This window comes from Diplotaxodon limnothrissa, linkage group LG22, assembly GCF_057381915.1.
Source record: "Diplotaxodon limnothrissa isolate DT_005_m linkage group LG22, D_limnothrissa_male_GT1.1, whole genome shotgun sequence".
NCBI classification, from domain to species: Eukaryota; Metazoa; Chordata; class Actinopteri; order Cichliformes; family Cichlidae; genus Diplotaxodon; species Diplotaxodon limnothrissa.
Genome location: NC_140616.1, coordinates 2226806 through 2241878, shown reverse-complemented (window position 1 = coordinate 2241878; position 15073 = coordinate 2226806). Strand labels below are relative to the sequence as shown.

General features: G+C 41.4%; 1 protein-coding gene across 1 annotated transcript in view; it reads right to left on the bottom strand.

Annotated features, from left to right (window-relative positions):
* Positions 1-5760: 5760 nt before the first annotated feature.
* LOC146609115 (CD209 antigen-like protein A) overlaps positions 5761-15073 on the bottom strand; it is a 44326-nt gene continuing 35013 nt past the window's right edge. The window contains exon 6 of the mRNA XM_085345792.1: positions 5761-5881. Coding sequence (XP_085201918.1) covers positions 5761-5881 — 121 coding nt within the window. The remainder of the gene's footprint in view (positions 5882-15073) is intronic.

The following is a 15073-nucleotide window of genomic DNA, read 5'->3' as shown; positions in this document are numbered from 1 at the left end:
CAGACCTCTTCCTGAAAGCAGAGCAGCAGCTGAACCAGTTTGACTTGAAGCCACAGACACTGAAACAGTCAGACGGTTAGAAACGGAGCTCCTAACTGGGAGTAAACAGGCCCAGTGCAACAAATGATCTGTGTGCCAGTTTGGACTGGAAACATATTCTGGGCACATGTGACACGAACACTAATATGTCTTAAAGTGGTCGGATATCAGAGCTTTAAAAGACACTGAACAACACTTTCATCACCAACATTTTCTTTGGTTTGGTCACTTTGATGATTTCCTGCTTACCAGCTTCTTGTAGGCCAACGTCAGGGTGCTGCTCTCCATCATCTAACACCTCCACCTCACTCTGCTCTCTCACTCCTCCATCCTCCTGGGACCCTCTGCTGTATTTCACCCTGAAATCTTCAACACTTTGAATTTCTGTAGACATTTTGAGCTGAAAGATCTTTGAGCAGCTTCACCGTCTGTCTGTGTCTTTAAGTCCGACAGCTTTGAAATGAAAATATTGAGGAAGTAAAACCAGACGAGAGTCACTTTTCATCTGACACGTCATGATACGTGTAAGAGTCAGTTATGAAGCACTGCAAACAACATCCTGCAAGACCTCCAGTTCCATTATATAAATTAAAAATGCTGAAATTCCATTAATACAGTAATTAAATCATTAAAAATGATAAATGACAGAAACTTGCAGTAGCTTAAATACATTTGTGGATTTCAGTGGGATCGGGAAACCATTTAGTGCTCATTAAAATACCTCCAACAACTTGTTTTTAATATTTGCTGCTTATCATATCACAAACATACAGGTTTAACACAGCAGCTGCAGTATGTTTATAATAACACGGCTTTGTTAGACGCTGCCTTCTACAAACTGTAAGTACATCGAAGCAGCAGAGAGAAGAAGTGTTTGTGACACAGGAAATATGTCAGAGTGAACTATTTATTCATCTTTATTTTTACCAGCACAGAAACTAACAGGGCAGCGTGGTGCTGCAGTGGTGAGCACCATCACTTCTCAGAAAGAGAGTTCCTGTTTTGGGTGGAGTCTTTCTGTGTGGAGGCTCATGGTCCTGGTCTGTGAGCCAGCGTTTGTGTTTGACGTCTGATTCTGGTTCATTTCATGTTCTGAGGTGAAGTTTTGGTTATGATTGTTGTGTCTCTGTTTGTGTCCCAGGTCTTAGTTTGTTATCTAGCCTCAGGTTTTCTGTTATCATCCCCCCTCTGTGTCCCCGCCCTCTTCCTGTGTTAGTATCTCTCTGTGAAGTCAGTCTTGTCTCCATGCTGATTGGCCTGTTCCCCAGTCGTGTCTCTGTGTTTCTGCTGTTTCCTGTTTTACTCTGACAGTCTCTCGTCCTGTGTGCATCTTGTTTAGTTTTGCTTCCTGGTCTCGTTAGTTTGATTATGTTCAGCTTTGTTCCCACCTGTGATCTGTTCCCTTGTGTTTCTTCTCACAGCCTCCTTCATTCCCTCCAGCTGTGTGTTCGTCTGTTTAGTATTTCTTGGTCTAGTTATGGTGTTTTGTAGTCAGTAATAAATTGTCTTTAAGTTTGGTTTCTGTCTCCGACTCCCACATTTTATCTGCTATCCTGCCTTGCCTCACACAGCGGTACATGACAGGAGATCTCGAGCACTAAAATAAAGCAGCAGACTCCGACCTACAAGTGGCAGCAAGTAGCCGTTTCCTTTCTTGAGGAAAAGCTGAAGTGGAAGCGTTGGCTCACCCCTGGTAGGAGCACATTTTCAGTGGTACTCACCGGGCTCTAAGGGGTCCTCAAAGACGCCGTGTTCGTCCACCTGCTGCCCTGCCTGCACCTGATGCTCTGCAGCTGAAAGTGGGCATCATCCACCCATCTCTGGTTGCTCACGGTTGTTGATCAGCCTCTCCGCTGCCCGCTCATTGGCCTGCCTCCTCATAAGCTCTTCCACCTCGATCCTCAAAGAGTTTCCTGTCTGGGGACATCAGAGGCTCAATTATCCGGTTTCCCTTTTTCCTTCACCAAGAAGAAAAAAGTGCAGATTTCCTTCTCACGTGGAGCAACAACCTATCACCAGCTGCCGACTCCACCTGGATGATGCCGTTTTGCTCGCCGGAGATTTTACGGGCCGGCTCATCACAGGCTCCTCAGCTGGAATGATGTTGCATCAGCAGCTCCAAACTCTCCTGTTTCCTCAGGCCGGAGGAGACGACGCTCCTACTATCCTCCCTCTGTGAGTAAAACTGACGATTAGACTCTGCTCTTTGTTCCCACCTGTGGTCTGTTCCCTTATTGTTTGTATTCATTGTCTGCATTCCCTTGTGTTGCTTGTTGTTGGGTCTGAACATACGACCCTGCTGGATTCAGACCACGAGAGACTGCAAACAGAACACAAGAGCCACTGGTACGGTTTGCTTGCAAGGGGAGATTGCCTCCCAGAACTGACACAAGCTCCCTGTAGCCAACTCCAAACTCCCCTCGCAGCCTTTTATTCAGAGAACACACACTGTGAATGTGTTTGTATGTGTGTGTGTGTCTCTGTAAACGTGACTTCCTGCTACACAACATCTGTTTACAACCGTTTAACAACATCCCTATTCATAAAAGGGTCATCTCCCCCCACCCTGTATATGGCTTAACCCCCTTAATGCTCCACCATATACAAACATAGATGAGCCCATGAAGGGCAGGAAGTGGACGTTCCCGAGCAAATAAGGAAACCAGAATCTTTACCTGGAATGTGCCTGCAGTTGAACACTATAGCTGTAGCCTCCCCCACCATCCTACATGCAGGGAGGAGAACAGAAACAAGAATATCTTCAATCATGCAGTTTAAACAAGGTTCACAATTCGAAGCACAACAATGACAATTTTTAACAAAGTCACTCCAACACTTGTCATGATCTCCCTCATCCCTCCGGCTGTGTGTTCCAGTTAGTGTTTCCTGGTTTACTTGTCATGCTTTTGTAATCAAGAACACCATAACTAGCGCAGCAGCCAGACCCTGAACTTCAGCAGGTAACTGATGAGCAGTCAGGCTGCAGCCTCCGTCTCCACCTGTTCATGCTTCTATGATAGAATCACTGGATAGACCCAGAACAAGCTGGAGAAATTAGATCTCTTGGCTGGCCTGGGAACACCTTGATGTTCCCTTGGATAAGCTGGAGGAGGTGTAACTTCCGAGTATCCTGAGTCCTCTGAGTTATCCAGCCAAGCCCCAGCAGGGCTCCTGTCTGCCTCCAAGTCTCCAGAGAAACTCTGCCTTTGCAGCCAATCTTCAAAGCAGCCCCTCCACTGTTAGCAACACGTCCGACCTCCAGAGACGTTCTTTCATCTCCTCCGTTTTCATACTGTCCACATGTTCTGAGCCTCTTCTCCTCTCTGCTTCCGGGCCAACCCCACCATTGTTTTTGTTCTTTTACGTTTCTGCTCTCTGGTTTTCATTTTAGTTCTGGGTAAAAATCTTCTTACCGACTGCTGTTACCGTCAAATCTGAGCTTCTCTTGGTCGACTCTAAATCAACATTATCCAGAACCAACAGTTTGACTATAACGATCAATAACTCGCCGGTCTCCGTTTCTTCCTCTGTGAAAAGTTTGGGTATCATCCTCGACAGTACTCTATCGTTCAGTTCACACATTAATGATGTTACTCAGTCTGCATATTTTCAATTGTGCAACATTAATCGTCTCCGTCCTTTTCTCACTCCACATGCCGCTGCCGTTCTTGTTCACAGTGTTGTTACTGCTCGGATCGATTACTGTGATTCACTTCTTTGTGGTCTTACTCAAAAATCCATTAATGAGCTTTAATGTGTCCAGAACTCTGCTGCTCGTATCATCACCAGGACCCCTTCTACAGATCTCATCACTCCCAGTTAGATATCACATCATTGTCAAAATACTTTTGTACACATTTAAGGCTGTTCATCATCTGTCTCTGATGATGATCCCGTCTCGGTGTCTTAGATCTCCTTCTTCTCTTTCTCTCTCTAGCCCCGCCCCCTGTCTTGCCGCCGTGGCTTTCAGCTGCTCTGCTCCTCAACTCTGGAGTTCACGACCTCCTGATTTAAGAAATATCTCTTCCTTCTCTCTCTTTAAGTCTAGACAAAAACTCACTGGTTCAAAATAGCTTATCCCACATAACCTCTCCACTCTGCTATGTTAAATTAGTTTTATGCCTTATGACTTTATGATTGTGTAAACTGCCTGCTTTTCTGTTGCTTTTATTATTCTGCTGTGTACAGTGTCCTTGAGTGTTCTTCAAATAAAATGTGGTAAAATGAAAGTGATGATGGTGGTACTCTAATGTTTCCATTACTGCCACCATCAGGCCAAACTTTGCTATGATTATAATTATTTAAAGTTGTAGTTATTCTGGGACCACTAACTTTTGTACATTTACATATTTTACACTATTTAACAGTTTTTGTTTTTAAAGAAAAGCAGAACGATGTGCAGCCAGAGTTTATTTCAATGTTTAAATGAACGCACTGAAGTTACAGGTTGCAGACATGGTACAGAGAGGGTGGAGCTGCCTGCAGCTGTCTGTGGTGCTGAAGCTTTCAAACATTTCATACCAACACTGACTACAACTGTGACCACAGGGGGGCAGCATAGAGCCAGAGAGTGTTAGTGTAGCTGTTCAGCCCTATAGTAAGAAACAAGAAGACTGATGAAGGAAAAGCTTCTTCCACTGGTGTAACACACAGGTTTGTATGAAGTCACACTAACTAACCAGCAGTAACCCACATTTGATCAAAGCAGGGGCAGAACTTTAATAACAGGTTATAATGTGTCATCACAGTTGTTGTCAATCCAAACACACTTTCTGATTGTTGCTGTTTATTGTAAAAGAACAACACACTTGTGGTCTGACCTAATGCTGTAGTGCAACAACAACTATACAAATGTGAGCTCAGTGCAGACTATGCTGACTCACTGCAGCCTCTTGTGGTACAAAGTGGTATTACATGAGAGTACAGGCTGACATCAGCTGGATGCTAACTTCAGTTCATATGTAGATGTGTTGAACGTGACGTCAGAGATGTTTTCTTCATATTCTGTTGATGTTTTTTAGTTTTGAAATATTTCAAAGTGTCTCCAAGTTAAATGTTGAACCTTTAATATAGCGACACTTAGAGCTCTGAAGCCGTTTTCTCTCGTTTACAATTCAACCAATAAGTTACTGAGTAAGTTATTTTATCTGTAATTAAAGTCATCAACACTTAAAGCTTTATATGAAATATTTGTTTTTCAAATCCATCATACAAAAATTAAATACAACTTCCATATAAAATGCAAAACTAAATATATATGACTCACATAACACAATTAACATTTAATGTCTTTCTGTCACTTTCACATACACAGAGGTTTAAAAATGTCCTTCTGATGTTCCAGCTGATCAGAACCTTTAAAATTCTTATTAATCAAACATATTTTTTGCTGAACTTTTACAAACAAGACATTTACTGAAGTTTTAGGACCAACAGGCTGATGAATAAACCAAGTAAAGCAAAGTAAAGACAAGCTGCACTTTGACTTTTATTAGAACAATTTGCTGGAACTACAGAGTAATGAAGTACTTCAAGGTTTTGTGTGGATGACTTCCAACCTTACTGTACAGCACAGAGCACAGAGGGACAATATATGTAATCAATATATGATGCAGAATGAACAAGTAAAGACTGTAAGCTGAGTCTGAGGCTCATGCAGGACATTTCATAGTGAGGTGTCTTTGGTTGGATTATTCAAACATTTACATCAAAGCACCAAACTCATTTCTCACAGATGAAGGTCTTTGATTCAGAATAATATGACCGTGTCCATCTCCCATCATAGTCACAACAAGCTGCATAGTAAGCCAAACTGTCACTCTGCTTTCCTGCTGCCCAGAAGCTGTCAGAGAGATCAAATATGATATTAAACTGGACTAAATTGTTTCTGCTTTTCTTTACATTCAGTTTGTGGGGCTGGTGAAAAAACATTTCAACTCATGTTTTGCTGATCTAACTTCTATGTATGGTTCTGATAACTTCTGGAATAACTGCGACAGCATTGTAATATGAAATAGTCTCACGTTTCTGTCAGCAGTGATCCATCCATCCATTTCCATTCATGTTTCTGAGAAGTGCGTTCCAGACCAATCCAGGACTCTCCTCTCATGTTCAGTTCATTGACAAATTCCTGTTTGAGAAGAGACACAAATATTGTCTCCAGTCATAATTCAGCACTTCTGTTGTAGTGACATCATCTTGTGAACATGTCTGAAGGAAGAATAAATGTGATGAAACTTTTCTTCCATTGTGCAGAAATCAGAAAGAGCCAAAGAATCGATGAATATCAGCTCCTCCTGTCGCTCAATAACAAACTCAGCTGACATTTCATTTTACTGAGTTTCATTTAACAAAAACAAAGAAAGAGAGAATTACATTTACCAACCAATTTACCAATAAACTCTACATTTCAATCAAGTATTTTGTTCCATAAATTCCTCTTTGCTTTAGAAATTTGTTAAATAAAATGTCTGAATTTGCAACATTACATTTGAAATGTTAAAAACATAAACTCTCAATATGGAAACAAAATAACCAAACACAGAAATCCATCAGAGTGGAGACAGGAAGCAGGTCACAGACTGACAGCAGGTCAAAGACACAAGTAACAGATGACTGTCAGCTCCATCAAAGATCACACAGACATGAACAAACACACCCACCTGTTCCTCTTTGCTGTTTATCATCACCAGATCAGCTCCTTTATCCTGACACAGTTTTCGACTCTCATACCAAGTTTTTGTCTCATTGAACTTAAAGTAACAGCTGCTTCCAAACCTCGTCCATCGATCAGGACACTTCTCTTAAAGTCAAACACATGTTTTAAAGACAGATGTAATTTCACTGAGTATCAAACTGAAAAAATCTGTATTGTGCATGTATTATTATAGTTATATTCTCCTTTTCCCCCAACATGATTTAAATTCATTTGAACTCAGCACAAAACATTTATAATTAAAAATGATTCAGTCAGGTGATCAGTGTGTAAATCTGATGTTTTTAACATTTGTTTAACATCTCTAACCTACTACTGTGTCCTGTGGCTTTCTTCATCCTGTAGCTGTTTAGATTTTTAGATAATAATCATATCATAACTGATCTATAGCTGCTGCACTGACTGTTGTCGGCTTCATACTGAGAAACAATTGATGAAACAGTCAAAGAACTTGATAAACATGTTTTTAGTATTTTGTTTTTCTTACCTGCACAGTTGTTGTTTTGGTTCTGCAGCTGCTGTTTTATCAAAGTAACTAAAATATGTGTTTAGAAATTTAACAAGAAACAGACTGAAAACATGAAATCTACAACCGTGAAACACAACAACATCACAACAATGACTGAAAATCACAATCACACTTTTGTATTCACTGTCTTTGTAATTTACATGTGGATGTTTCTCCTCTGGTGGAAACAGAAGTGAAGCGCACAGCTGAAAATAATAAACTCATAAATGTCACTCTGCCAGGAAATCTTACTGCATTATCAAATATTTATCAGCCAATCGTTTAAACTCATCTGAAAAATCAGATATGCATCATAGAGAACAGCAGGAAAAGAAACAATAACACGTAAAACTGTTTTCAGCATGAAATGATGTTGGTCTGGCTGAAAGCAACTGAAATATTTAAACAGGTATCACAGCAACATCAGAAAAGCTCAGTGAGAGATTCAAACAGAAATAATCTTCTTCCTCTGCTTTGTCAAATATCAATAAGAGTCAGAAACTTGCAGCCATTGTTCTTTAACATGTCCTGTGGGTGGAGGTGTTAGAACTACAGGAAATCTGATGAGCTAAATACGTATCAACTGTGAACAAAAACCACTGACAAGATTCAGAATAATTGTTCTCAGTGTGGAGGAAGGTGTTAGAAATGAAGTCAGAGATGTTATCTTTAGGTTTTTGAAAGAACAGACAAGCTGCCGTGGGAATCAACACTTCCTCATATCAAAGGTGTTTCCATGTGATCAGGTACTTCCTGTATTTGCTGTGGCAGAAGGACACGTTCTGGTTGTGAAGCTGCATGTTTGTTGGCTGCTGGGATTCAGTATCAGTCATACATTCATTTGCAGCCAAGATCCCATCTTTGTAGCTCAGACTGCTGAAGACTCACACTGACTGCCTGCAGCATCTCATATAGCACACACAGCATCAGTGTCTATGATACAGTAACAGACTGAACTTTGACCTGTTGTTATGACTGTCATCATATTTGTGTCATTTTGTGTAACTGCTGTGTTTTTCTGTCCTTCATGCAAAGCTCTGCATGCTGCGCCTCAGCTGTGACTGAATGAGAGGATGATAACGGGCATGTGCAGGTACTCTGCTGTGATTGGTGCACCAACATGCAGCCTAATGATTACATAAAGAGCCAAGATGGCCGCCGTCTGCAGAGGACTTGTTCAGCTTTTCCTTGTTCCAACCTGCCACACCTGTGCAGCTCTCACTCTGTGTTTCCTGTTTCACTCTGAAGGAGTTTGTAGGGCTGAGCTGCCTTTGACTGGGAACAGTTTCTCCTGTTTATGTCAGTTTGGGAGGTCAGCTGAAGCTTATTTCTCTGATACTATTTTTATCAGTTGCATTTGTTGATCTCTTTAATAATTAGAGTATATATTGACAATAACACCCAGTCCAGTCAAAGGAGTCCCTCAAACCAGTGTTATCCTTATGCCAACAACAAACAGGGATAAATGGGGAGGGTTGTGTCAGGAAGGGCATCTGGGGTACAATTCAAACATATAGATAATCACTAAGATTCCTGCACTGGTGGTGCTGTTGCTCAGCAGTTTGCCAACAGTGAGAGAGAGGGAAAGGCTAAAATATAGAGGTGATCTCAGATACTCTAAACATAGAAGTAAGACTGATAAATGGAATGATGTGGCTGATATATCCAAATGAAGGAAGGTAGATTTGTGGGCAGAAGACCAGATAGAAGGGAAGCAAGGCCTGGAGCACTTACGTTCACACTGCAGGTCTTAATGCTCAATTCCAATCTTTTGATCAAATCCTATTTCTTTTGTCTGGTTGTTCACACTACAAATAAAATGTGATGGCAAACGCGCTCTAGTGTGAACTGTTCACGGCCCTCAAAGCTGCCCGCATGAGCAAAAGAAGACGTCACACACAACGCGCTCTGTTTACGGAAATAAAAATGGCGGCTTCAGAGCTAGTAGGTGTTGTTGCAGCAGTCTATCAATTTCTGCACAGTCGTAACCAACACAATTTTCACAAATTAATTACAGAAAGAAGGACGCTGAAAAAAAGAAGAAGAAAAAGACAGCCTGTGATTTAACAATGGCCTTGTTTGGAGCAGTGGCTGCTACCTCCGTGCAGAGGTGTATATGGACACGGAGTCGTTTAGCTTGAATAGAATTGTTTCACCATATGCCAATCAAGTCCAAAACCTCAGTTTCTGTCCATTGACTCGCTTCGTCTCCAGTTTCTGCTGCCATGCTTCCTCGTTTGTCCTCTCTGGCACTGATAATAGGCGTCTGTCTTGTGTCAGTGACGTAAAAGACGGATGACATGACCATTCAAACAGCAGTTGCTTTCTAAAACATCAGATATGTATCGGATTCAGTACCACATACGAAAGTGATCCAGGTCCCATTTGAAAATATCGAATTTGTGCTGTTCAAACTGTCATACCATGATCGGATACGAGTCGCACAGGGTCAAAAAAGTCAGATTTGATGAGCTTTCACCTGCAGTGTGAACGTAGCCTTAGACAAAGTCAAGCAGTTCTGCCAATAAGGAAGGATAATCTTGAAAGAAGAGTATCTAAGCAGTGTTGTGGAGGTGACGGGAATGCTCTACACAATCATGGATTTGAAGCTGCAAGTTGAAGGTATGATGTTGATATTGTCAGTGTGTGAACCCCACAGGTTGGAGGTCAGTTAGAGGAGAGAGGAATTCTGGAGTAAGGTGGATGCAGTGGAAGAGCCACTTTGTCCAAGAGTGGTGATTGGAGCAGACTTCAGTGGACATGTAGTTGAACAGAGGTGTTGGGTAGGAATAATGTGAAGAAGAGAAATGTAGAAGGACAGATGGTACTGGACCTTTTAAAAGAAAGGATGGAAATGGCAGTGGTGAACATAAGTTTCAAGAAGACACAGGAACACAGGCCGGTAGAGAGGAGCACACAGAAGGACGAGATCTTATTGTATCTTATCTTACAGCATATGGACAGGATGATGATCCCAGCTAACATCAGGAGGCACAGCACTGCTAGACCCAGTGTAGCACATCTGAAAGAGCCCTTCTGGACTGAAGGACTCTTAGTCTTTGGTCCTGTTAGAAAACAGTGCAGATGTTGGTTTGTGGTCATTTCGTGTCACTGCCTTTAATAGACCTGTGGTTGTGGTTGGATGAGCTCAACTTCACAAAAGAATCAGATACCAAAATATATCTTTATTGTGATTAACCCTCAACCAACCAAACTATTTATGCAAGACGTCAACTGACTAAAGTTATAGAGCGGGTCATTTATGACCTTACATTTTAGAGTAATATATTCTAAGTGGCTCTTTATTTTTTTATCATACACATACTGTTTTTATTAGCTGTCAAACATATTCTAACCTGATATCATTACTTTTGTTTTATTAAAAACCCCCCAAAAAAGAAGAAGAAGCGGTCTTGTTTAGAAAGAATACGTTTTCTGAAACTGCACTTGTGTCTGAAAGCTAGCAGCTGTTCCTGCACACAGAGCTCAGCAGCAGGCAGATAGTATTTGAGTAACAGTTACAAACATTGTCTGAACATCCCTGAAAGCAGCAGCGTTGTCCATAACCATCCACTGTGCTGGTTTATCATTAAGTCTAAATGTGTTTTCTATGCAGAGCCAACTGTATAAACAGGTAATATGAAGAAATCATGCTGCATAAGAAAAGAGCAAATCAGGTAAAAGGTTCATACAGCACATGGAGATGATTGATGGGCTGCAGTTCATTGGGATTAAAAGCTGACTGTAACAAACTGGAAGCAAACAGATTATTACAGGTGACTTACCTCCTCCTTGTGATTGAATTCCAGTGTGAGCAAAGTCTGCACTGTCGTAGATACACGTAGTATAGATATCCACCTCCCTCTGCTCCCACTCTGCTCCGTCCTCCTTTCTGCTGTTTCTCACCTTCTTTGATAGATCTGGTTTGGCATAGATATGTGAGGACATCGTGAGAGGACTGAGACACTGAGCAGGAGCTTAAACTGCACTCTAACCGTTGTGCACTGCTAACTCTGGCAGATACAATGATATACTGTCCTGACACTGATGTCACTTTTGGCCGGCCTTCTTCCTGCTTTCAGAACGGAAGAAACTTTTCAGAAGCAACAAAGAAGCACAAACCCACAAAACCTCGGCTGTGCTGAGAGGAGCATTTCTTTGTCTTTATATTTGTAAAGCCTGAGACTAACTATAAAAACACTTGTTTAACAAAAGAATAAGTGCATTTTGATCTCAATAAAAAGTGAGCTTAGAGATATGGTAAATGGTCAATGACCTGTATTTGTATAGTGATTTACTTGGTCCCTAAGGACCCCAAAGCGCTTTAAGCATCCAGCCACTCACACACACATTGACACAAGCTACACTGTAGCCACAGCCGCCCGGGGCGCACTGGCAGAGGCGCCAGCACAAACAAATTCAGCCTTTCGCTTGTACTTTCTCAGCTCCACTTTTATTTCTGTTGCATTTTAGAGAAACACACCATTTTGACTGCTTAAGATTGTAGATGCTTTCATTAGATCATCTCTCAGTCACTGAGCACTAAAACAATGATGTGACTGTAATGTTCCCATTACTGCCATCATCATACCAAATCTTATTTAGGTATTTTTCAGATTTCCTTCTCCTTTTGTTCAAGACCTGGCAAACATGGGGACCAGCCAATGGTATCAATTCCTTTAAAAATGTATTGATTTATATATATATATATAAAAAGATCTAATATTGATTTTCACCTTTTACCATTTCAGACAGATTTTTTCAGATTCTCTGAGCCTTCTGATGTTATTATGCACTGTAGATGATGATTCTTCTGTAATATATACTTTATATAAATTTAATTTCTAAATTTAAGTACTGAATAAGTAATTTTATCGAGTGTGTGATTTCATGATGTTTGTAATTGTAATGTGAAGGCTGTGTGCAGGCATGAATGGTGAAATGGAGGACCCAAAGTGCAGACTCCGGAGACAAACTGAACTCAAAAACAAACTCCCGAGGTCAACGGCCCAACAACACAAAAGTCCAAAAAACAGTTCAGGAGGCCGACCGCAAAGCCAGTGATGGCGATAGAGCAGGTCCCGAGGCCGGCCGCAATGAGGACATGCGTGGGAGCCGCAGGAGGTGGCGCTGCAGGCACCGGCGTGGGAGTCGCAGGAGGTGGCGCTGCAGACGACGGCGTGGGAGCCCCAGGAGGTGGCGCTGCAGGCGCTGGCGTGGGAGCCGCAGGAGTTGGCGCTGCAGGCGCCGGCGTGGGAGCCCCAGGAGGTGGCGCTGCAGGCGACGGCGTTACTCAAAAAGTAACAAACTTCCAAATAACCTTACGCAGACAGACAGAACACAGCAAGCTGAGGGTAGTTTGCGACACAGACAGATGTAAACACAGGGCTTAAATACACAGAGTGGGCAATCAGGGAATGAGAGACAGGAGGGAAACACAGCTGGGGCAGCTCAGGCCTGACGAGACAAAGGAAGCAAAACCAGATGCATTACATGAGACACAGACTTTCAAAGTAAAACAGGAAACATAACACAGAAACACAGACTTGACACAGGGTACAGCAGACCGGGAAGACAGCAACTATGGATCACAGACAGAAAACCAGACGACTACAACTCTAACAAAACCCACACAGAACCTAAACTAAGAATAATCCTATAACCCATAAGTCACAGCTGGAATTTAATAAAATCAACAAAATCAAAGAACCAAAACAAAAACACTGGGTCGATGACCCAGCACCCTAACAGTATCCATCTTTATTCACTTGTTATATACCTTATGGGAAAATGTAATGAAAACTATAAAATGTGCTGTTATAAAGTCAGATTGTATAAAAACAGAACTTATTTCTTATTATCTTTAAATATTTAATAATTTAATCGTCTTTATTATTATTTTTTTTAGTTTCAATATATATATGAACCAAAACTGTCACCACAGGGGGCAGCATAGAGCCAGAGAGTGTTAGTGTAGCTGTTCAGCCCTATAGTAAGAAACAAGAAGACTGATGAAGGAAAAGCTTCTTCCACTGGTGTAACACACAGGCTTGTATGAAGTCACACTAACTAACCAGCAGTAACCCACATTTGATCAAAGCAGGGGCAGAACTTTAATAACAGGTTATAATGTGTCATCACAGTTGTTGTCAATCCAAACACACTTTCTGATTGTTGCTGTTTATTGTAAAAGAACAACACACTGGGAGTACAGAGTGTGTATGGGGAGTATGTGTGCTGCATTTATTTGTGTGTGTCTCTATGATAGGTGAGTATTTGTATCTGTGTACATGAGGGTAGGAATGCATGTTTGTGTCTTCTTAGAAGCTTGGAAAGAAAAGTGTCTGGACTTCTTTAAGTTGCTTGAAGACGTTTTCACCTGTTCTCTCTGTTGAAAATGTGAACATTGGCATCCTCGAAGGAGTGTCCTTTAGATGCAGATGGACAGAGTCTTGTCCCGTGGAGGTGGCTCTTGTGTCTGTTTGTCTATGTCTGTCAGGTCAGGTATTAAACTTCACCTCTCTCAGTACATGTTGCTCCCCTGTGGTTTCTCCACTGGCTGCTGGCTGAGCCCCGCGCCTATGACTCTACTCAGCTCATTTCTACAGTGGGATGCAAACGTTTGGGCAACCTTGTTAATAGTCATTATTTTCCTGTATAAATCGTGGTTGTTACAACAAAAAATGTCAGTTAAATATATCGTATAGGAGACACACACAGTGATATTTGAGAAGTGAAATGAAGTTTATTGGATTTACAGAAAGTGTGCAAGAATTGTTTAAACAAAATCAGGCAGATGCATAAATGTGGGCACCACAAAAAAAGAAATGAAATCGATATTTAGTAGATCCGCCTTCTGCAGAAATTACAGCCTCTAAACGCTTCCTGTAGGTCCCGATGAGAGTCTGGATTGCGGTTGAAGGTATTTTGGATCATTCCTCTTTACAGAACATCTCTAGTTCATTCAGGTTTGATGGCTTCTGAGTATGGACAGCTCTCTTTAACTCACACCACAGGTTTTCAAGGTTTTCAGGTCTGGGGACTGAGATGAACGTTCCAGAACGTTGTTCCTCTGCATGAATGCTTTAGTGGATTTTGAGCAGTGTTTCGGGTCGTTGTCTTGTTGAAAGATCCAGCCCCGGCGCAGCTTCAGCTTTGTCACGGCTTTACAAGTAATGGCGTTACCAACGGCGTTACTTTTTTCAGTAACGAGTAATCTAACTAATTACTATTCCTATCGTTACAACGCCGTTACAGTTACTAACAAGAAAATGTGGTCCGTTACTATTTTTCAACAAACAGACGGCTGAAGCTGTGTTCAGCATCTTATAATTATACCCTGGACCCCAGAGGGTTAAACATTTTTTTAAAGTAACGCAGTAGTTACTTTTCAAGTAATTAATTACTTTTAGAATATTGTAACTCAGTTACTAACTCAGTTACTTTTTTGAAGAAGTAACTAGTAACTATAATTAATTACTTTTTCAAAGTAGCTTGCCCAACACTGGTAATGACATGTTCCTTAATAGAGCTACTCAGTCAGTATTAAGACTTTTTGGAATACACAAGTTTTATTCGCCACAATGAGTCCAGGACAGGTATTATATGTTTTTGGTAGAATGCCTCTGAGTGATTATAGAAATCAGTTGAAATCCTTTATGCATTCTTGGTGCATGCAGAGGTGCCTCTAAGTTAGGCAGATAACTGGTTGGTGCCCAAAGGCAATAGCACCAGCAGGGGGCCCCTTAGGACTGACAATAATAATAATAATAATAACGGATTGGATTTACACTCAACAAAAATATAAACGC